Here is a 23,230-nt window from a genome sequence, read left to right as displayed (position 1 = left end):
TGCCATGAGACTAAAAGCCCTGCTGTCAGTGTTTAATTTAGAAAGCTTTAGATTTTCCCCGTCTTCAAAGACAATACATTTACCTGCCAATAGTTTAACACGATACAGATTAAACACTGCTGCGGCTGATAGTTATTGCTTCGGTGAGCATATATTTTTTTAAATGGATTTCCTCTGTGTGTCAGTGTCCAAATCCATTGTAAACTCTGCCTATTCATAGTCAGAACAATGGGTACCCAGCTTTTATCTGTGTACACAGCTTGCATAACAAAATATGTGAGGCATACCGAAACGCAGGCAAATTGATAAGACTCGTATTAGCTGCGTGCAATATTGTTCCAGCGTCCAACCTTATATCTCCGACAATAATAAGATTTATTTATATCATTGTGTGCTGAAGAGCCTCAATAGAAGCGAGCACACACCACATGCTTTAATAAATTTTTTGCAGGTGCTCGGTAAGTATTATCTGCCCCGAACAACACACAGACACACAAAGTAAACACCCACAAACTGATGTCTTATTAACTGTCATACATAATAATCTCACTAAGACTGAGAGTAATAACAAACTGGTTTATGTGTTATTATGAGGCAGATCATTTATTTACATTTTGATATAACAACGATGCACATCATTATATAAACTCGTATTTCTAAGGCTACGTCCACACCGGCCCGGACAGATTTGAAAATGGTGTTTCCTTCCGAAAACCGTCCACACTAGTGTTTTCAGTCGTTTTCACACAGTTGTCCGTCCACACTGAAACGGCTGAAAATATTAGGTTCCAGTCCTGCGCATGCGTGAAGCGCAAGAAGATTCGACCTGCCTCATTTCCGTCTGCCGCTTATTTACTTTCCGGCTCTTTGAAACGTCGCAGCAAAATGTGGAGGAAAAGCAGCGAGTTTTTTAAATGGACTCACAATGAGGTGGAGTTGTTGCTGCGAGTAACACAAAAGCACAAAGTTGCAAAAGCGAGTGAGAATTGAAGGATTTGAAGAAAAGCTCTCTGGAGCATCTACAGACTGATATTCATCTTTTATAGGGCTGTCAAACAAAACTGCTGTATAATGCCCTCCGCTATCTTAGTTTAATTAGTCACATGACTGCATCACATGATAACATGCGTCATCATTTTAGAAAGTCTCCATTTTTGCTGTCCACACTGCGACGTATGTATGTAAGCGTTTTTGAGAGTGTTTTGAAAACGCCTCTCAGCGTGGACGGGAGGCCAAAACGGACAGAAAAGGTTTTCAATCGAAAACGCATTAGTGTGGACGTGGCCTAAATCTGTCTGTGAGCTGTGAATTATTACTGCCAGTCACACTTGACAGACCCAAAGAGCCTGACGCCAGGCCCCAAAGGTTGAGCTGATGGCGTTACACGGCGAGACTGCAGGGATGCTGCTGATTGTCAGGGCCAAGCTTGATTTTTGCATGGATTGTAGACCTTGAACATTAGAATTAATTTATTGAGAACAAAGGTTACATATTAAGCAAATGACTATGAATAGGAACATTTTATTATTTAGATTGACACCAGTGTATTATGTAAGGTTTAATGAGGCGTCATAGCAAGTAACAAAGTAGACGTGTTATTAGAGCGCGTATTAGACTCGAGAGAAGCAATTTTGTCGTGTTGTGTCCAACAAATGGAAATTTGAAATGACTTTGGGAAACCATCAACAATGCAGCTTTTGGGTGAAGAAGAGAGGGAACATCTGGCCTGCTGTCAGCTCCCGGTTCAAAAGCCTGCGTCCATGATGGCACGACATTAGCGACTTGCACATATGCTGTATGATAAACAAGTTTTGCAGCATATGCTGCCGTCCAGATAATGTTGCTTTCAAAGCAGCCTTGCTTATCTTAGTATTCTACCTTTATTACAACAGCATGGCCAGGTAGCAAGAGTCTCTGTGATAAACCGGCCGACCTGCAGTCCTAGTCTGTCGCCCACTGAAACAAAATAAATGAACAAGTTTATCTCAGTACCAGCAGCCACGTACTTAAATACTGGATTTGTTTTGCATTTAAAGGCCTCTGAGCCTGTAGTGACCAGGAGCCCTGAAGAGAGGAAGTCCTCAAACCTGACTGGACGGTGCTTTCGAAGCTATAAAAAGCTGTTCCCATCATGCTGTCTGCAGCTCTGCACACGTGGCCATCTTTTACACAATTGTTACTTTCAAGGTTCTTTTGCTTTCCTTAAAATTTTCCTTTGCATAAATTCTCATGACACCATTCAAACCATTTATTATAGATTTGAATATGTGTGTGTGCATGGAAAAATATGTATTAAAGCATATTCACAAAAGCCTGATGCCAGAGATTGATAAAATTCTTTGCTTGAATGCGTCTTTGAGGATGTTTGCTAGCTTGCTGATTTCCTGCTTTCTCACTGATCACATACACAGCTCGGACTGGTGTTTTCCTCGGCTCTGGAACACTAAATTGCTGTGTGGTAAAATAAATTAAAGCTGTAGATCCTTTCAAAGTTTGATGTATGGGTGGATGGTATCAATGAGCAATTTAGCCAAGGTCTTAGACGACCTAGTGTTGAATAAATTATAGAGCTGTGGCAGCTGTGCTTAACTATGAACTTCCAATTTAGTAAGTTATAGGTGTTCCTTATTGCACCTTACACGCTGCACATTTCAAATCCTCCTTTGATGATAAGACAGTAATCATATTCTTGGGTCTTCTTTGTTAGATGCTCGTCCTGTGAGCGGATCTTTTCCTTACCACCTGTTTTACAGAGCAGCATTGTTTTACTTGGTGTGCAGGTGGTGCACATCTGTTAGGATCAAGATCTTTTGTGTGCATGTGCGTATCCGCTCTCTTGCCCACCCACACCACAAGGTTAAACTCTCCAAGCGTGCGCCACTGAATTTGCGCGTGCCCGCGTTTCTTGCAGCACTCACCCACTCTTCCACCTGGCCGTACAGCGTCAGGAAAGAGTTGTTTCCTTGGCTTCTTCTTTGGAGCCCGGCGAATTTCCTGTAGAGGAGCCAGGTCACGCTGAGATCACAGGCTACTGTGCTGCCCCCTCCTATGCATGGAAAGGAGTAACAATAACTACCACTGCAGGGCAAGATATGAAACGATTTTTTGGTAAATGACTTTGCAAATGTGCTACGAGGCGGCACGATGACACGGCTAAGAGCCCCCGAGTAAGATGATCATTAATTGGGGACAGCCTTTTATCTTCCAGTAGCTGGGTGGGCTCCAGACCATACATTACAGCTTCATCACCATCTATCCTGACATTAAAGTATGTTCAGTCTCTCCTCAAAGTACTCCACCCTTGAAATTCAGGTCACCAACCTCCTGTGCTACCAGAGGCTGGTGGTAAAAGAACTGACTGCACTATTTTCTGCTGCTTACCTCATGCCAGTGTGGCTTTGTGTTCACCGCTGCCACGTGCACGTCCAAATTACAGCCTGCAGGCAGATGTCTAGGGGAGGTGCCAAGCAGCGCTTACGGCCCAAGGCCTTACCCAGCCTAACCCCCATCTCCACGCACTGCTCACGGAGCCTCTGGGGGGTTTTTAGTCCTCACTCTCTGTTTTGTCTCTCAAGGTCTTGATGCTTCATCACTTCACAACTCTAATTGCTGTTTAGACTCATTTCCTGGCTTTATGTTGCTCTCTTATTTGTAAATATGCACATTTTTATTTATTTTTTTTGTCCATTTTAATAAAAATACAGAATAATTTATTATCACAAACTGAAGTTGAGACAAATTACTGGTGATTAAATGTTTTATTTCTTCAATTTTAAGATGCAAATCTTGTGAAGGTTTGGGTGTGGCTTGTTTCTGCTGACCTCTATTCATATTATAATTACACGATTGCTATTCATATGACCGTGTGTGTGTGTGTGTGTGTGTGTGTGTGTGTGTGTGTGTGTGTGTGTGTGTGTGTCACTGGGACAAGTCTGTGGCAAAAGACCTCCCACTCTCCTATTTTACGCCCCCTGCCCTCTCCTGGTACACTCGCCCCTTCCCCCGGGCCCACAGGCTTCCTCTGGGGGGGAGATAATTGTGTGATTGTCAGGATCGGGTCAGGCAACAGGAGTGTTTTCACAAAGCAGACATCTGCTGTGCTCTGCTGCCGTTTTCAGCAGTGACGTAATGTCCTGTGGCAGGTCTTGTCCATGCAACCCCCTTGGATTGGTTGTACAGGAGAGGGCAGGGGGTGGGCTGTGATCAGAGCTTGTGGGGGTGGGGATTGAATTAGAGGCTTATACTTGTCTGGGCAGAAAAACCACATTTGTTGCTATTGGGGACAGAAAAAAAATAATGCTGCTAGCTGGAAGTTGGTTTCAGTTCCCTGTAAAAACTTAACATTCACGGTTAATTTCACATTCAGTGTTTCTGACCTGGAGGATGCGTGGAAATAAATCCACGGGACGACGAAGTGTAACCTTTAGATATGACTATATCTATAAACCTGTGTTGGCTTCCCTTCATTGGCTTCCTGTTAAATCCAGAATTCAAAATCCTGCTCCTCACATACAAGGTCTTAAATAATCAGGCCCCATCTTCTCTTAATGACCTTGTAGTACCATATCACCCTATTAGAGCACTTCGCTCTCGCTCTGCAGGCCTACTTGTTGTTCCTAGAGTATTTAAAAGTAGAATGGGAGGCAGAGCCTTCAGTTTTCAGGCCCCTCTTCTGTGGAACCAGCTTCCAGTTTGGATTCAGGAGACAGAAACTATCTCTACTTTTAAGATTAGGCTTAAAACTTTCCTTTTTGCTAAAGCATATAGTTAGGGCTGGACCAGGTGACCCTGAATCCTCCCTTAGTTATGCTGCAATAGACGTAGGCTGCCGGGGGATTCCCATGATGCACTGGGTGTTTTTGTTATTAACCTCTGTCTCTCTTCCACAGCATGTCTTTATCCTGTCTTCCTTCTCTCTCCCCAACCAATCGTAGCAGATGGCCCCGCCCCTCCCTGAGCCTGGTTCTGCTGGAGGTTTCTTCCTGTTAAAAGGAAGTTTTTCCTTCCCACTGTCACCAAAGTGTTGGGTTTTTCTCTGTATGTGTTATTGTAGGGTCTACAGTAAAGCACCGTGAGGCGACTGTTGTTGTGATTTTACGCTGTATAAATGAAATTGAATTGAATTGGCAAACTGTTGTCCTGGGTGCCTACAGCAGATCTGGGTTATTATTTATTAGCCATATTTACAGGAATCCAGGGTAAATAAATGGACTGAATGGGAGTTTAACTGGAATCCTGTTCTTTGGTGTGGTATGGTTTCTCTGGGTTCCTTCATATTAGTTCACAATTTTATTTACTACTCACACCAGCCTGTCAGTAGGAGAAATGCTGCCCTAGTATAGCCCATTACCTTATGGATTGTTTGCGGGTCTGCACTGGGGGCTGTTAAAGGAGAGGCCTGGCAGGGCCGAATGAGGTCTGATCCAAATCAACGTGTGGTGGTGCAGAACCTTGAGCTCCGTTAGCCCGCCTGAGCTCTAACTTCATATTATGGTCTGGAATACATTCACTAGGCTGTCTATCTCTGGCACTCTCTCTGTCATGGCTTCCTACTAGCAATCAACTTCTTTACAAATCAAGGGTCAGTGTTAGTTCAGTGTGTGATTGCACGCTTTAAAGTTCGGCTCCGTGCAGCCCCGGCCTCACTAATGCATTCGCTGCTTCACCCAAAATTAGATTTAGGCAGGAGTTTCATTTTCCACGTCTTGGTGGATTTCTGAAAGCTGGAGCAGGAATTACAGAATGATGCCGGACAGCCTTTGCACAAACTCGAATGATGACACTTCCTTTAGAAATCGCTTTGAACCTCATTTAACCGGTTTTAAAGCCAGATGCTTGGAGCTCATTTTGATGTGCAGAGTACTTGAATCTGACAACAGCATTGCCTCTACAAATAAATGTAACCTCAGCAAGCGTTCAGAGTTCAGACCCAGTGCCCAATGGTAGTGCTGCGTGTCAGCATCTGTGAATGTCACATTCCTCCCTGCGTTCACGTCGGGTGCGCTTTGTGCATATAAATTCTTGATTTGGGATATTACCGAGACCTGGGACTTTTCGAGTGTTCCCACCCTCCAGGCAGGAATAAGAGCAAATTAGATGCTGGGGAGAGGCTGTTTCTGAAGCATTCCTCCAAAATTACCTAGAGCTATGTTTACCCTTTACTCAATGTGAAATGTAAGACTTAAAGATGTTGATCTTTTCTTGATACTCAAAAAGCTGGGAGATTAAGACCTTGATGCTTTCAATGTTATCAGAACTAAGAGAGTCTTGTTGTATCTGTAGAGATCTTAGGGACTCTTGTCTTGCTCGGGGGCACGTGAGCAGCGAGGTCGTCTGTTTGAAATGAGCTTAAGACAAAATTTGACCAGATGTGTTATCCCAGTTTCTTTCCAGTGACACCCCCCCAATACATCAGCCTTTACTTAATCCTGCCGGAGCTCATAATGGCGGTCTTAGATGATCCGATATTGAAAATCCACTCTATCTTTTCCCGCACGCGCGCGCGCACGCACGCACACACACACGCACACACTGCTTTGGACCAAATTCCTGAATGACAAAAGCCAAAGTACGGGCCGGAACAGCTGATTTGCCGTCTCGTGTCCTGTTGGAGGAGAAAGTTGGAACGCAGCTCTTGCCGCGCTGTGAACGACTGTTTGCCAAATGGAAGCTGTAAAAAGTTATTGTTGCAGGCGTCTCCGTAGCGCTCGGTCTTTGTGGGCATATCGTGTCAGAATTATAGACCATTTTGCCACAAGAGATAAAAAGCTGTCACTGCGATATGGCCCTCGTACATCCACACCCGAATCTCAGACCATCACAAGGGATTTCCTGCATTAAGAGAACAAATAATATATTGTTGTGGAACTGAGTGGGGGCGAAACTGTAGTTTCACTTTTCCTTTGTGTCGTTGTCCCAGAATGTAAGACGTAGGTTTTATTTAACCTTTGTATCATTAATTATCCACCCAGGCCGGTTTCACGTAGACTGCTTTCATTCTTCGGGGACCTCTCGAGATTTTTTTTAAAGCAGGCAGATTCCTAAAAATGCATTTTATATGTAAAGGTTTCAATATGTGTATAAATATACAACAAATCAGAGTCGCTGTGACATCATTTTAGTAATTAAGTTTTGTCAGAGCCAAATCCCGAGGACAGACCAGCCAAATAAAGCTGCAGCTCACTGCACGTCTGTGCATGTCCAAGATGTCCCGATCCAAGCCAGTGATCCCACGTGCTGTTGATTAGTGTAGACGCCATGCAGCCTGGCACATAAGCGTGCAGCGTGTGTGGACGACCTCTAACTGCCCTCACCCACAAAATGTCAGAGAATATACGTGAACGCCACTTAGCTGTGTGCAAATGTAACGTGGAGGCTTTTGGGTTTGTGCTTTTCCAGCTACGCTTTGGCAGACGAGGCCTACCGCTCGCTGAGGGACCAGGACAAGGACCAGTGCATTCTCATCACAGGGGAGAGCGGAGCTGGGAAAACTGGTAAATGCTCAGTTTTTCTTTTGTTGTGTCATAACATCAGAGCAGGTACACATTCAGGATCACCCCACCCCACCACACTGAACCAACACCTTTAATCAGGCTTTAACAGAGTGTCTAACACTTCAGCGGTTCTTTGTTTTAAATGTAGTCATAACTTGTAAAGAAGCCGATAAAGGCTGTGGGATGTAATGCCTCCATAAAAGGGAGCTGATGTCAGTTTTGTTTTGAGAACATCGTGTTGGGACATGAAACTAGATAATGACTCTGTTCACATAAAGTCATGGCGGTAGACATATTACAGCAAACACACGGCTGTGGTTTCCTCATATTTGTGAAATTATGCATATTCAGAGCCAGTCAGTCACATTCACACTGTTATGAATACTTAAAGGCTGGACTTTCCATCAGACTGAAGCCTTTTTCCATATTGTGTGGTTTTTATGATGGTGTATCCATGTTCTGGAGCAGTTTCACATACTGTACAGAAACACAAGAGGATGGTATTTCCTGTGCTGTGTCACAGGTAACAGCAGTATGCATCTGACTGTGTGTTGGCTCTGGGAGTGCTGCTGCAGTCTGCTGCAGCTCAGTGCAGCTGCAGACATTCATTCATACTTTGAGTTCAAACTCTGACCTGTTCACACGGCCAACGTTGTCCCGATGAACGTTCTGGCTCGGTGAGACGTAGCAGCAGCCCGAGCAAGCTGTACAAAATTCCTACATGCATTTATAAGGCTGTGCAAAACAACCTTAATGACCTCAGACTGTTATGTTTTCATTTTTCTAAAGCTGTACTTTATTTGTCATATTTTTGAGGGCTTTTCAGACCTCTCCATCATCCTACATCACCCCCTAAAAACCTGAATAAACTGAACACCACATGTTTAAGCAACAAATGGCATTATTAATAAAGCTAAGAAGTTCCAGCATATCAATACATTTCCTTTGTGTAACCTGCTTTCAAACTCTTGCTATGCTGATCTCTGACAGGAGCTCTGATTTCCCAGCATAACTTTCCCTGCAGCCTTTGTCAGCACTGTGTAGGAATACATGTTATCCATAACCAGGATTATTTCTCGGTGATGCATCAGTGGCGTCCAGCACGGGGGGCACAGTGCAGTCAGACCGACCGTGTTCTGTTCTGTAGGATGCACCAGGCTTTATTCCAACTCCAAACCTCTCCTGGTTGTTGGAGGGAAAAGAAAAAACTACTCCGCGAAGCTGTTTCTGCAGCCAAGTCGGAGATAAATTTGGATTTCGGTAATCTCATCAGCCCCGAAGCTCTGCAGTGAAATGAGGCCATCAAAACCAACCCTATCGATATGGGTCATTGACATTAAAGTGTGATAGGGGTTTCTTTTTTCAGGCTCTCTCTGACTGTGGCTTCTATAAAGGGGATGTGACCAAAGTTATTATCAGATGCCATCTCAGTGTGCAGGAGACATAACAGTTTTTATTGTCTGCAGACGGAGTAAGTTTACTTTCCTAACCTGAGAGATAACAACGTGAGGATTAAAGTCCTCAGCTTGTAACTCAGAAAAGTTTTTGCCTACGTTTAGATAAAAGTACGTGTCCCGAGCTGTTTGCCAGACTAATCAGGAATCTGTACCGACGACTGCTCTGAAGGTCTTTCCTGTCCTTGCCTGGCACGCCGCACGCATCGCCGGTTCTGGGTCACCGTCCTCTCTCTGGTCAGGAGAGACGATCCTGATGCCAGCCGTCGTCCAACGAGGCTTGTCGCTTGTTCAGACAGGACATGTAGCTTTTTGAGCCAAGCAGAGAATTATTTTCGGGGAAACGCGTCTTAGTTGCAGCACGCTGTGCTGGAGCATTTTTAAATCACTTTCAGCTCCACAGAAAGTTTTATTCCCGTGCTTTCCCCTGGCTTTCAGTGTAATCATAGTATGAATGATGATAATGTGATGCAATTCTGGTCACCATGTAATTTAACAAAGCAAGTCTTTATAATGGGACCTCCTCCTCTGCTCTGCACCCTAACGAACGATCCACACCCTGCTCTGATGGCTGTCGGGGGAGATGATGTAAGGGGGATTTTTATAGGGGATGGTGAAACGGGTCGACATCTCTGCACTTGTCCCTCAGTCATGTGAATCACATTATATTTATCTGTGTGTGTGTGTTTCAGAGGCCAGTAAGCTGGTAATGTCGTATGTGGCAGCGGTGTGTGGGAAGGGCCACGAGGTGAATAAGGTCAAGGAACAGCTGCTGCAGTCCAATCCCGTGCTGGAGGGTGAGTGAAGATGCCCAAGCTGCGTCCCAATTCAGGAGCTGGGTTGTCTGAAGTTCACGTTTGGAGGATGGATGTTGAGGGGCTGCCAGAGCTGCTCTAATTCAAGAGATCTTCAAAGTGCAGCTGAGAAAAGCAGCTTTCTTCACTCAGCGTTTAGGAAACGAGAAGACGGTGCAGGATATTTGCAGCCCGACTGTAAATACACTGCAAACTGCTGCATGAGAGCGTTTAATGATGGTCTTTGATATTTTGGCTTGATTTCCAAATGCAGAATACACCAAAACAAAAATGCAAATGCAAAGCTCCTGGCAGTTAGTCACACAACCGACAAAACATTTCTTTTAGCTAGCTTAGCTAATCCGTAAACACAGATGATTATATAACCATGGAAATGTAATCACAGACAAGTTAACTCATCCGCAAAATAACTTTAGGGATCTTATAAATACTGTATAATACACTCTTTTATTTTCTTAGCTAAACGGGACGCTACACACACACACTCATTCCCACAGCTCAGTTCTGGCACACAAACAGCTGTATTTTAATTGGGGGCAGTGGACAGGAAATGCCCATGAATGATGAAGCTGTGTGCCCGGGTTGCTGCAGAAAACCCCGCACATCTGCAAGAGTTTAGCTCACGTCAATCTAATTGCCCTAACGCTGAGAAGGGGGAAAGGGAACAGAGTCATGCTTAACACGACGGATCTGTCACGCTCCCCCTCTGCGACACGATACGTGTTGGTTTCATTCTTTGTCGCCCTCGGTTTCTTTTCATTTACGTCTCTTTATCTTCCTCCAGCCCTCTCCGTCCCCGTCCTCCTCTCCCTCTGGCTGCCATTGTGCCAGACTAGCAGCCCACACATTCACAGCAACCGCCGACTTAAACGCACATTAATCAGCTGTTATCAGCAATTAAGCAGTTATGCTAATAGCGCTGTGATGCGTGACACGTTAATGGCATCTTTATGTAGAAATGTGATGTGAAGCCAATGGAAAGGTCGTAGCAGGGAGATGTTCTGAAAGGCCTGATTGTGCACGAAACACAAAGTTGTTTTTGTCAAAAATGAATATTTAATGAACCCTTTAGTTACGTTTATTTACAAGCAGGAGCCCGTATTGAAGCACTTTTTGAACGTGGCGTGACATCAAGGTTCAGCCCGCCCTAAGCCTGGAAAGCCCTGGTGCTTTGCTTAATCCACCCAGAATTATGGGGCTTCATCAGTACAAATGGCTTTGACATCCAGGCCATGTATGATTGACAGCTAGCTGGACTCGGCACGAGGTTAGGGATCATTATGAAGGTTTTGAATATTCTTAATGGCCTCTCTGCAATGCATCGGCGGTAACTTTACTCTGAGGTTATTTGCACAAGCTTTGCATTATTTGTAATGCTTTCTGAATCCATTCGTTTAATTATTTGTGTCTGATTTTTCTTTTTTTTCCTCTCTTCAGCTTTTGGAAATGCCAAAACTGTAAGAAATGACAACTCTTCCAGATTTGTAAGTATGCAGGACGAGCTTCTGTGGTTTGGAAAGATGATCTCGTTACTAATGAGTGACACACATTCTTTTTCAGAAAGCTTTTGTTTCTTGAATACTTCGTGTGCATGTCCTGTGTGCTTATACTGTTTGTGTTTTATATGGCAACATTGCTCCAAAACGTGTTTTCATGCATGTGAGTTAGTTTGACTATCATGCATGTGAATATGTTTTTTCAAATACAGGTGATATTTCTTGGTGTCCTCACTGTGTTCCCATGTAATCTGAGACCCTGGATCTTCCCAGTAGACGGGTCCACACGCCCCCTCAGTCTGAGCAGGCTTTGCACATTTGATATAGTACATGTGCACATGCCTCAGGAAATGCTCTTTACATAAAGCGAGCAGGACGAGGCCTTTCACCTACACTGCGCCGCCCGTTCCTCTGCGTCTCGTATCTCTTTGAATCTGATTGTTGGAAAAGCAGGAGAAATTTAATGCCTATCTCTAACATAGGTCTGGCGTCATAAGGGTGATTAAGTAGCTGCTTTGGTCCTTGGACACACACACACACACACACACACACACACACACATATCCAGAATCTGGTTTTATCCAGACGGTGTAAAAAGAGATGGTTTTTACTTTTTATTGCCTTTGTTTTCCTCAAACTGCCCGGTTCAGTATTTTGGGGACGTCTGATCTCCTGGGATTTCCATCGCTGTTCATTTCTAAATGTTTCTAACATGAATGTTTAGTTAGCTGCAGTTTCTTCAAAGAGAAAAGTCACTTCATCTTAGCAGCTGGCAGTCCATCCCAAAAAAGTCTATTTCAGTAACACCCCAGCCCCCCAGGACCGAACTTTGTTTTCCTTCTTGTGCCTGACGCTCGATTATTGTAAAAGAAAACGATTCTCCCAGCGTGTGCCAGCTCGCAGGTGAACTGCCAACGTACCTGTCGTGTCCCAGTTTTTGTGTCAATGCACACGGTTTTTAATCATCCGCCTACTTTGAGATGGCAGCGCATGCCGGTGCACGGACATGCAGTTGTAGCGGTGAGCGTTATAACGGATTATGACCCTGATCTGTTTATATTTAGCTAACCTTTGCAGCAACATCAGGCCCGCTCACCAGATATCAGCTCATCAGAGCGCCATCGGTTGATCAGAAAACTATAAGTCAAGCTGGCTCTTCATTTTGCTGAGTGCAGCAGGCTTATTGAGTTTGGCTAAAACCCATTTACCAGCAGAGCTCGGCCTGTTCAGAGGAGCTGTCTGCTATTAATACATCAGAGCAGGGGAAAAAGCCCAAACACAGGACTCTCTGTCTCAACTTCCAGGTTTCAGAGAGAGTCAGGAAAAAGGCCTGAATGTCATTTTTTAAAAAGAGGTCATGCCTCCCTGTTATCTTTAGGTGCTCGGAGTCCTTACACTTCTCCGACCGACTGAATCTATATGACGTTTTTAAAAATAGACGATGGCAATAAAATCTAACTGCTGCTCTTTGACCCTCAGGGAAAGTACATGGACATTGAGTTTGACTTCAAAGGAGATCCCCTGGGCGGAGTCATCAGTAACTGTGAGTAATAAAATGGAAAGAAAGCTTTTTTTTTTTTCCCTGGTTGATATTTTAAATATTTGTAAATCACATTCCTCCGAAAACGCCGTCATTCCAGCCTCGTCTTTCCCCCCTCGGCTCCTTGGCAGTGTTTTGGTTTGATCTCGCCTCTGTTCACATTGTTTTGTCTGTGCTGGTTTCCCCGGCAGAGGTCACAGAAACAAAGACGGAAGCTGACAGCCGAGGCACAAATGAACCTCTGTCTGCTCGCCTGAGTCAGTCAGACACAAAGATGGTCTGTGAGAAGCAGCTGCTGACATGTGACTTGTCAGACCGAGCTGGCTAGCTACACGGCTGCTCTTCCAGGCCTGGATGGGTTCCTCTCTGCTCATTATGTTTTAGACGAACATCCTCGGAGCCTTCGCTGCTTCCTACGGCCGAGAATAGCTGGTTATAATTTATGAGAAGTTCTCAGTAGCGTTGGTAATGATAGTGGGGAGACATTTTTGGCATGCCTTTAGTCACAACATAACACAATACTGTTCCCGCACGGATGCTTGAATGTGTGTTTGCTTATCTGAGGCTGAGGGAACATTAAATAAACGCTGTTCAGGAGGCTTTGCAGCAGAAAGTGGAATCCTTCCTTCTCTTCAAAGTAAAGCTGAGTACTGAGTGTGGCTGGACATGGCTGTGCTCGGGTCACGTAGGGTTCGCTGCCCTGCCCCTGTGTCTGTCTGTGATGGAGGAACTGGTTTTCAGTGGCTTGTCTTGTCCTCTCTGTATCTTTAATCACAGCTCTGTATTGCTGCTGACAGCCACTCAGGTGTGGGTGTTGTATTATTGATGCGCAAGCTCTCACGGAGCCACTTACGTGCCTCGTGGCCGGTGGGTGTCACAATCCGCTGTAACCCCGACAGCCCCGGGGCTGCAGCGACCTCTAGTTTGGTGCTTGCAGTGGAGCCACGACCACAGATCTGTGAGTCAGTGTTTAAACAGCCTTAAGTGCTGAAAATTGCCAAAAGCCATTTTTATTTCCTTCTGATTTTTGGTCAGTTTGTTTCCCCGGACTGTTCACTTGAGTACAACATCAACTCTTCAAGTTTCCTAAAATAAGCTGTTTTTTAAAAATAGACAAATTGAATGCTTATTCAGCCGGTGATGTTGCTGAGCAGCACAGTCGGGCTTTAATTAAATCGTACTCCTCCTGATGTGGTGAGAGGATGATGGTCCCTCTTTAATCAGGTGCACTCGGTTCCAGCCCAGGAGAAAGGGCTGACGTCTGATATCGTTCGTGGGGTTTCTTCCTGTGGTGTTTGCACACAGAGATAATTACCAATATTGGTTTGGTCACCTTGGAGACTGAAAAAACCATCGCTGGACGAGGATCCCAGTCGAGCTCTATAAATACAGACCGGGCAGCTTTAATTCCTGAGGCTCGGCTCGATATTTACTGCTGGGGGGCACCTGAGAGTGGCAGCAGAAGGATTTCCTGTGCAGGCTTCTGGTTCGTCTTTGTGTGTCATTGTTTCCTTTTGTTTTTTCTTTCTTTCTTTTTTTAGATCTGCTAGAGAAGTCACGTGTGGTGAAGCAGCCGAGAGGAGAGAGGAACTTCCACGTCTTTTATCAGCTTCTGTCTGGAGCCTCAGACGACACGCTCAGTGAGTAAAACTGCTGGAAAAGCTGGTCGAATGGTGGCCTGGACAGGAACGTAGAGCTGTCGGGAGAAAGACCTCAGAATGTGCACGTCTCTGGATGCTCGCAGTATGAATTAAAAAAATAGGCCTGCCCATCGACGGGTGTTCTGCTTACTGTTAAGTTTACCATGTGTATACTAAATGTGCCAATCCCCCTTCATGCAGCTGCATGAACACATGGCTAACGCATTAATAAGTCACCCTTCCTGCCTAATAAACACCACGAGAACAAAGACTGAGAGTGAAACCCACTCGCTCTGTTTGCGTTTCTGCTGCGCGGGGCCATTGTTTAATGTTCTTCACAAAGGAGAACAATATAATGGTCATTGACCCCAGAGCGCACACATCACTGAGGCTCTAGCTGTTGTTAATACTGCTATGAATGAAATCTGACACATGCACCCAGAAGAGGAATAGACTTCTCTACTAAATGACAGGGAGGCCTTTAAAGAGGGCAATCTGATCTGCCAGCATGATGTTCACAGCAGCAGCTCAGTGTTTGAATACACCGTGTCAGAACCGAAGGAGGGCAATACCCCAGGGCTTAGACACATTTTTCTAAAATTTCTAAGGCAACACCATCAGTTGTGTTTCTTTAAACGGGAATTGAATTCAGCATCTTCTATCGGCTCACAGAGCTGTGCTGGATTTTATGGGGCAGCTGGCAGGAGTGTAGGTGCGCTGCATGAGTTTAAATGACAACCACATGGTTTGTGTGTCACAGGGAAGCTAAAGCTGGACCGCGACTTCAGCAAGTACAACTACCTGAGCCTGGACTCTGCTGTGGTCAGCGGACTGGATGATGCGGCTAACTTCAGGACAGTCAGAGTGAGTAGAGCGCATACATGTGTCCGTATGACTGGTGGAGCCCCGACGCTGCGCCTCCCCCTCATGACGTTTGGCACAGACTTTCCTCTCTGCGGGATTTCTGTTAACTCGGTGAGGCGCGGCAGAGCGAGGAGGCGGTCTGATTGTCCTGTTATCTCCACGGCAGAACAAACGAACAAACGTGCTTTAGCGTCAGTATTGCTGGCTGTGTAAACACTTCACGCCAGCGGCCCTCCCACCTGTTGCAAAACCAGGTGAACTTTGATCTTGACGGTGGATTAAAGACTGGTTTGTATTGATTAAACACAGGAAAAACTCCAAAAACAGAGAAAGCCACGGGAGAAAAGAGAGTCTCCTCTTGTTGAAGCTCTGCACAAATATGTGCTATTTTGTCTTTGCGCGTCTTCTCAGCCTTATTGATGGTAACACAGAGGATGTTGTGTCTGGGAGAAGCGCTCTGCTATCTCCTGTGCTGTGTCATTAGGCCTGTTTCAGCATGCTTTGCTCAGCTACTGTATAAGCCCCTACAGTCTGCTCTGTCACACTCTACTGTACTCGCTTCCCCTCCTCACATCCTGCTTCTCATCGACTCCCACAGAGTTTTTAACGCTGTTCCTGCTGCAGCTGCGTTTCACCACAGGAAGCACAAGACGACATTCCCTCCACACAATGACCACACGGAGCTTTCTTTTCTTAAATGTTTATTTGTTGATGTTTGATTAAATGTTTGCGATTCATAGATTCTCCATCGCCGTTCGTCACCGTTCTCCGCTCTGTGTTTGTGATCCAGGAAGAGGAAGTTTGACTGTAACATGATGGACCAGGATTCCGTTAAAGAGATTTAAATATTCAAATACATGATTTCAGGTGTTATGATAGCTTGTGCTGATATGTTTGATAGGGTTTTGCTTTTGTATATATACAGCGTGTACAAGTTTGAGTGGATTCCACAAACCAGTGAGATCGTTTTAATAAACTCATTGTGAGAGCACTGATCACAGAGCAGCGATATACACCAACCAGGCACAACATTATCAGCACCTGCCTAGTATTGTGTTGGTCCTCCTGACTCATCGAGGTATGGACTCCGCCCCTGAAGGTGTGTTGTATCTGGACCCAGATGTCCTGTAAGTCCTGTATGCTGTGAGGTGGGGCCTCCACGTGTCGGTCCGGCACATGGCTCGACTGGATTGAGATCTGGGGAATTTGGAGGTCAAGTCAACTCCTCAAACTGGTTGTTGTGCTCAAACCATTGCTGAACCATTTCTGACTTGTGGCACATTATCCTGCTGAAGAGGCCACAGCCATCAGGGAGCACTGTTTCCACGAAAGGGTGTAGATGATGTGCAACAATGCTTAGGTAGATGGTACGTGTCAAAGTAACATCCACATGGATGCAGGACACACGGGTTCCCAGCAGAACATTGCTCAAAGCGTTACACTGCCCCTGCTGGCTGGCCTTCTTCCCATAATGCATCCTGATGTACCAGATGTTCCCCAGGTAAGTGATGAACAATCACCCAGCCATCCACGTGCTTCATCAGAGCAGCCCACCTTCTTCCATCGCTCTGTGGTCCAGATCTGATGGCCACATGTCCAGTGTTGGTGCTTTCAGCAGCAGACAGTGGTCAGCATGGAGACCCTGTCAGGTCTGCAGCTCCAGACACAGCAACCTGTCATGCTCTGTGTTTTCTCACCTTTCTATCAGAACCAGCATGAACGTTTTCTGCAATTTGAGCTCATCTGTTGGACTGAGCTGCTGCGGGAGTAAAGGCTGACCATAAGGGAGTCTTGGCCACCCGTGACCCTATCACTGGTTCACCTACCTTGGATCACTGACCCCTGCAGATCAGGAACACCCCACAGGAGCTGACCCAGTTCTATCAAACGCTCTCAAATCCTTACGCTTGAAAACGATTCCTGCTTCTAACATCAACTTTAAGGACAAAATGTTCCCCCTCTCTCTGACACCTCCCGCCCACTAACAGAGGCCATGATGAAGATATAATCAGTGCGATTCACTTTACCTGTCAGCTGTCAGGATGTTATGTGTGATGTTTGTAGGTGTTCCCCTCTGCACCAAGTTGCAGGAACATCGGTGCCTTAGTGACGTTGTTTCTGTCTTTTCCCTCTTCTCGCCCTCTTCCAGAACGCCATGCAGATCGTGGGCTTCATGGAGGACGAGGTGCAGTCGGTGCTGGAGCTGGTGGCAGCTGTGCTGAAGCTTGGCAACATAGAGTTCAAGCCAGAGTCGCGCTGCAACGGCACCGACGAGAGCCGCGTCAAAGACAAAAATGGTGGGCTTGGTGCTGCTGCGCCTTCATCTGACATATTTTACACTGTTGTTTTGTTTTTTTATTCAGAGGAGTTATTGTGAATATTTTTTCCTTTCATTTAACCCTTTTGACCCACTGCTCACTGGGCCTGGTCCAGAGTCACCGTCCCCCGTTGGCAGCTTGTTGTCCTCAAACAATATTTGTGTTATGATTTGCGTGACAAGAGTTTCACTCTCACAGCTGCTCTTTTTAGGGAAATCATTCATTTGCATTTTTCCCTCAGTGAGTCTTGGACAACCATGCTCTCCTCTTTTTTCCCCACATTTGAATCAAAGACTGCATTGTTAATAATCAGCTGCAACGTGTTATTCAGATGAGTCCTCTGTTTTTGCTTTTCCCTCGACTCTGCCGGTGGGAACACCTCATTGTCGGGAATAAAACACAAACGCTGAGGAGGTTACGAGGGTTGATTCTTCCTCCTTACAGCTTCCTTACAACGTTACCCTCTGATTCGAATCAAATGTAGAATAAGAACCATCACAAGGTGAGACCTGATGTCTGCAGAAGCATTTTCTTTGTGTCTTAATCCGTTTTCTGTGGCTACTTTGCAGATTTGAAGGAGATGTGTGAGCTGCTGGGGATCGAGCAGTCGGTGCTGGAGAGGGCGTTCAGCTACCGCACAGTGGAGGCCAAAATGGAGAAAGTCTCCACGACGCTGAATGTGGCCCAGGTCAGAGACAGACTTGCATCTCTTTCACCACTTTCACCTGCTTATTACACACACACACACACACACACACACACACACACACACACACACACACACACACACACACACACACACACCAAAGGGCCATTTCTTCCCGTTGACTTGCTTTACTGGCTGCCGACTCTGTGCCACTTCTACATGACAGCGTCTGCATTATACATGTGCAGTATTCCTCCTGGAAATTCAAATGTAGGTCATATTTTCGAGGTTAGTGGGTTCATTCAGACTCTTCATATAACATTGATGCTGCAAACATGGGTCCTGTGTGCCCAGAACAGACGAGGAAAGGGTTTATTAACCTGACTTTATAATGCTCATATTTCTGTTCATGTATGGCCTCTGCTCTGTTTCCTTTGAATCAGTGTAGCCACGATAGCTTTTTTTTAAGGAACAAGGTTAGTTAAAGTCTGCAGATATGTAATAAAATGAATCATTGCCGTTTCTGCTGGTTCGCTTTATTGTCGCTTCATCATTAACAGCGTCTTCATTCACAGGCCTACTATGCCCGAGATGCCCTTGCCAAAAATCTCTACAGTCGCTTGTTTAGCTGGCTGGTTACCAGAATCAATGAAAGCATACAAGTAAGCGATGTCAGACATCTTTTTAATTTATTTATTTAGACTGACAAAACTCCACTGCTGTACTTTATTCCTAATGGTACCAATATTGTGTCCCTGCAGGCACAAACTAAAGCTCGGCACAAGGTGATGGGCGTCCTGGACATCTATGGCTTTGAGATATTTGAGGTGAGACAAATAGCAGCTCAGACCAGCCTTTTTTTATCCTGACAGACCACAAGGACACAGTCGGACCATCCAAACATTTTTATTACAAGGAAAAGAATTTCGCCCTCGGCTGTTTGCGTGCATGTTTTGGTACCTGTGTGGAGGCTGTCGGCAGAAACGTAGAGCTGATAAAACCACACTGAGATCAGATTAGTTCAGTTTTTGTTGTTGCTCCTGGGGTTGAAATTATTTTTGTGGAAAAGTGGTTTCAATTCTCAAAATCTGCATTTCACAGCAGGAAAATAGCCTTTGCATCAGCGCACTGCTCACCACACTCTGCACGTCGTATTCATGCTGTTGTTACACAATCAAAGGTGACTCTGATTCTCAGCATTAGCATCACATATTACAGCGAGACGTAGAACAGACGGCTCCATTTATGCTAACTGTATACAAAGTAATGCACCAAAGGCCACATAGACAGCAATGCATGTAAACATGTGACAGTTTGAACAGAATGACGGCTTTAAAAGTTTCTTTGTTGTGATGCACGATGCCCCCCCCCCGTTTATGTCTTGCTCCTATCCCTGCCCGTTCACCCCACTCACTCTCGAGTCCTTCCTCTCCTCTCGTTGTTGTTGTGTCTGGGTCACCAGAATGGAGTAAGTAACACCTGCACCTGTTTGCTGTGGCCGCGAGCATGCTGTGATCTAAACTCCTTAATTCACCTCCCCGTTAAAGACGATTCAGGGCTCCTCGTGTGCAGCAGAGCCACACGGCTGAAAGGAGGCTGGACAAGCCAAAGTCACAGTCTGCTTAAGTCAGTTCAGTCAGTACACTTAACAGCAATGCACTCTAATGCAACAGGCCTGCAGTGAAGCCTACATGTATAACAGTTATGTGAAGCTCTCAGCCTTATTGCTTGTTGCACTAACAGGTGTTTCTATTATTAATATTAATGAGTGTAGAATTAAATGCTTTCTTAGAACGATCAGGTGTTTCAATAAGACTGAAAGCTGTTACTGAGTCTTTATTTGGCTCCAGTTTTTAAACAGGATAACAGAAAGTTATTAGTTTAAAAATGGATCGTTATTTTGGAGAGATGAAAATGTATTTACTCCAAGTTATTTATATCATGCTGATATTTGACACAGACCGTACCAACAATCATGTGTTAAATTTTAGTTTAAACAAAATAACATGGTTAACATATCAGTTACTGAGCTTCAGAGGAAGACTGGCAACATTGTTCATTTTGGCTAAATGTTTACTATTCAAACGTGGAACCATTGATGAAAGTCAGTGTACGTGAAGGCATTTTTATTATTTCCTTGAATGAATATTAACCACTTGTCATAAAAACATTAACTGTAGATAAAATAGTTTTAGTTTCTTTTACATGTTTCAGCCACACATCTGCTGCCACTTTGGAGCCGACGTGTGTGTGTGTGTGTGTGTGTGTGTGTGTGTGTGTGTGTGTGTGTGTGTGTGTGTGTGTGTGTGTGTGTGTGTGTGTGTGTGTGTGTGTGAGAAGACAACCTTTTAGTTTCTCAGTAAAAGGAAATTGTTTTAAAAACGGATCCACTTGTACGTGTGGATCCTGTTTCCTGGTCACTGAGAACCTCGGTTTGTCCTCTACTCCGAGCTGTTGGACTAAACTGTCTTTGAACCTCTAACCGTAGCAGTAAATGTTAACCTAACCCAGTGTGCCAAGAAGCATGACTCACCACTAAACACCGTCATGATTGACGACAATAATAAGTGAATGCAGTGGGGATTAAAAGTGGTCGAGGCTGTTACAGTCAGCGCTCATCAATGTTTAATGAAATCTAATCCAAGACAGTTCACAGGAACGTGTTCTGATAAGAATTTGTCATTATCTGGTATTATTACAACCTTCCTGGTATCCATTGTTCAACGTCCAGATTGATTAGGTGTGTGCTCAGTCGGAGAATGAGTTAGCAAATCCTCAGACAGAAGGAACGAGCTGCTGTTCAAACTTATTATCACTGGTGTCATTTCAGAGGTACGGTAAGTGTCAGTGCGTGCAGACATCAAGTGATGCTGGGTTACAGTCGTGCTTTACTCTTCGTTTTCTGAGAGTGTTTTCTAAAAGCAGCTGTGCAGCTGTTGAGGATATGAATTCACTTCCAGGATGCGCAGGTGCAACCGTACTTTTTAATAAAACGCAACAGGAAATTAGCTTGGAAAAGTGAATTGAACAGACAAATCCAGTGGAAATGGATATGAAGGATGAGTCTCAGTTAGCCAAGAGAAGAAGAAGCTGAAGCAGATTTGACAGATAAGCTTTTAATACAATGAAAGATAAGATGATCCTTCAGACATAGATTCCTGAAGTGTGGTACTTACAAACAGCTGGATGTTGGATATCCGGATATGTAGATGTTCCACCTGTCCTACCTTCTTCTAAGCTATTATTAAGCCACTCAGCAGACTGCACAGACCGTTAGTGGCAGGAATTCTCTGAAATGCAGATGAACCAACACATTAACAGAAGCAGGGTCTGACTGTTTTTATCCTCCTGGTGCTACACCCACAGGACAACAGCTTTGAGCAGTTCATCATCAACTACTGCAACGAGAAACTGCAGCAGATCTTCATCGAGCTGACCCTGCGCGAGGAGCAGGAAGAGTATGTCAGAGAGGTGAGTGTGTGAATGGTGAACTCTGGGATTCAATTCAATTTTATTTATATAGCGCCAAATCACAACAAAAGTCGCCTCAAGGCGCTTCATACATACAGAGAAAAACCCCACAATCATATGACCCCCTATGAGCAGCACTTTGGCGACAGTGGGAAGGAAAAACTCCCTTTTAACAGGAAGAAACCTCCAGCAGAACCAGGCTCAGGGAGGGGCGGGGCCATCTGCTGTGATTGGTTGGGGTGAGAGAAGGAAGACAGGATAAAGACATGCTGTGGAAGAGAGACAGATTAATAACAGATATGATTCGATGCAGAGAGGTCTGTTAACACACAGTGACTGAAGCAGAAACACCCAGTGCATCATGGGAATCCCCGGCAGCCTACGTCTATTGCAGCATAACTAAGGGAGGATTCAGGGTCACCTGGTCCAGCCCTAACTATATGCTTTAGCAAAAAGGAAAGTTTGAAGCCTAATCTTAAAGTAGAGATAGTGTCTGTCTCCTGAATCCAAACTGGAAGCTGGTTCCACAGAAGAGGGGCCTGAAAACTGAAGGCTCTGCCTCCCATTCTACTTTTAAATACTCTAGGAACAACAAGTAGGCCTGCAGAGCGAGAGCGAGCTGTGCTGTGCAGGCCTACAGCTGTGCAGAATCTGCATCTGCATCACTCTACGTGTCGGCGCTCTGCACACCTTTGTTGCGCTGACGGCTTATTATCGCAGCATGAGCTCAACTTGAGTTGGCGCTCATCTGTTTAAGTGCTACAAGCCTCGCCCTTTGACCAGACGCATTATTACTTCACGCGTGTCTCTGTCACGAAAACCTTCTTCATTTATTCCCTTCACGTCTTCCCTCTGTGGATTCTTGGGGACGGAAATGGTCTTCCGCTCCGGCGAGAGTAAACACTCCCCGCTGCGGGCCTTTAGGCTCTGTTTGTTTTCCGAGCTCTGTGTATGAGTGCAGCGGTAGTGACCCCCACGCCACTTCCCTACTAACACCACCACCAATGATATTCCACTCCTGGCCTCTCTCCAGTATACTGCATGGGAAAATACCGCAGTGCTGGAGCAAGAAGGGAGGAATACCAATCAGGAATGTGGCCGGCCACCCGTCAGTTTAAGCTATGCCTCCTGTGCATCCGCCCCTCCCCCCTCCAAAATATCTGTCCAATTGCTTAGCCCGACCTATGGTACCAAGCCGTTAGTAGCTATGAAGTCGATGGCTGCTAAATCATTTTTTTCAAGGCCCAGTGAACCTTTCTGAGAGGGCAAGATTGAAAGTGTTCCTCCTTTGAGTCTCCAAAGGGACTCTGGCCTCGACGTGAGGCAGACGGAGCCTGTAGGACATAACATCAAAGCACCGAGGACAGTTATGGCTTCAGAACTGATGGAAACGCATCGGTTTATCCTGATTAAATCATTTTCAATAAACGCACTCGAGCTCAAGATGAAAGAAACAAGATCTGTGACCAACCTAAGTCTCTTTGTTTTTTCCT

The 23,230-nt window shown here is 45.2% G+C and overlaps 1 protein-coding gene across 3 annotated transcripts in view; it reads left to right on the top strand.

The window, feature by feature from the left end:
* Positions 1 to 23,230, top strand: part of myo1b (myosin IB) — a 52,206-nt gene that overhangs the window by 16,686 nt on the left and 12,290 nt on the right. For all 3 annotated transcript variants that reach the window (XM_084908833.1, XM_084908832.1, XM_084908834.1), the window contains exons 4-14: positions 7,399 to 7,493; positions 9,640 to 9,744; positions 11,200 to 11,246; positions 12,738 to 12,801; positions 14,340 to 14,438; positions 15,199 to 15,302; positions 17,452 to 17,599; positions 18,190 to 18,308; positions 18,842 to 18,928; positions 19,028 to 19,093; positions 21,633 to 21,737. In XM_084908833.1, coding sequence (XP_084764959.1) covers positions 7,399 to 7,493; positions 9,640 to 9,744; positions 11,200 to 11,246; positions 12,738 to 12,801; positions 14,340 to 14,438; positions 15,199 to 15,302; positions 17,452 to 17,599; positions 18,190 to 18,308; positions 18,842 to 18,928; positions 19,028 to 19,093; positions 21,633 to 21,737 — 1,039 coding nt within the window. The remainder of the gene's footprint in view (positions 1 to 7,398; positions 7,494 to 9,639; positions 9,745 to 11,199; positions 11,247 to 12,737; positions 12,802 to 14,339; positions 14,439 to 15,198; positions 15,303 to 17,451; positions 17,600 to 18,189; positions 18,309 to 18,841; positions 18,929 to 19,027; positions 19,094 to 21,632; positions 21,738 to 23,230) is intronic.

Source organism: Perissodus microlepis, chromosome 16, assembly GCF_051167445.1.
Source record: "Perissodus microlepis isolate ML-2025 ecotype Zambia chromosome 16, ASM5116744v1, whole genome shotgun sequence".
NCBI lineage: Eukaryota > Metazoa > Chordata > Actinopteri > Cichliformes > Cichlidae > Perissodus > Perissodus microlepis.
The sequence above is the reverse complement of the archived record's forward strand: the minus strand, read 5'-3'. Positions and strand labels throughout refer to the sequence as shown.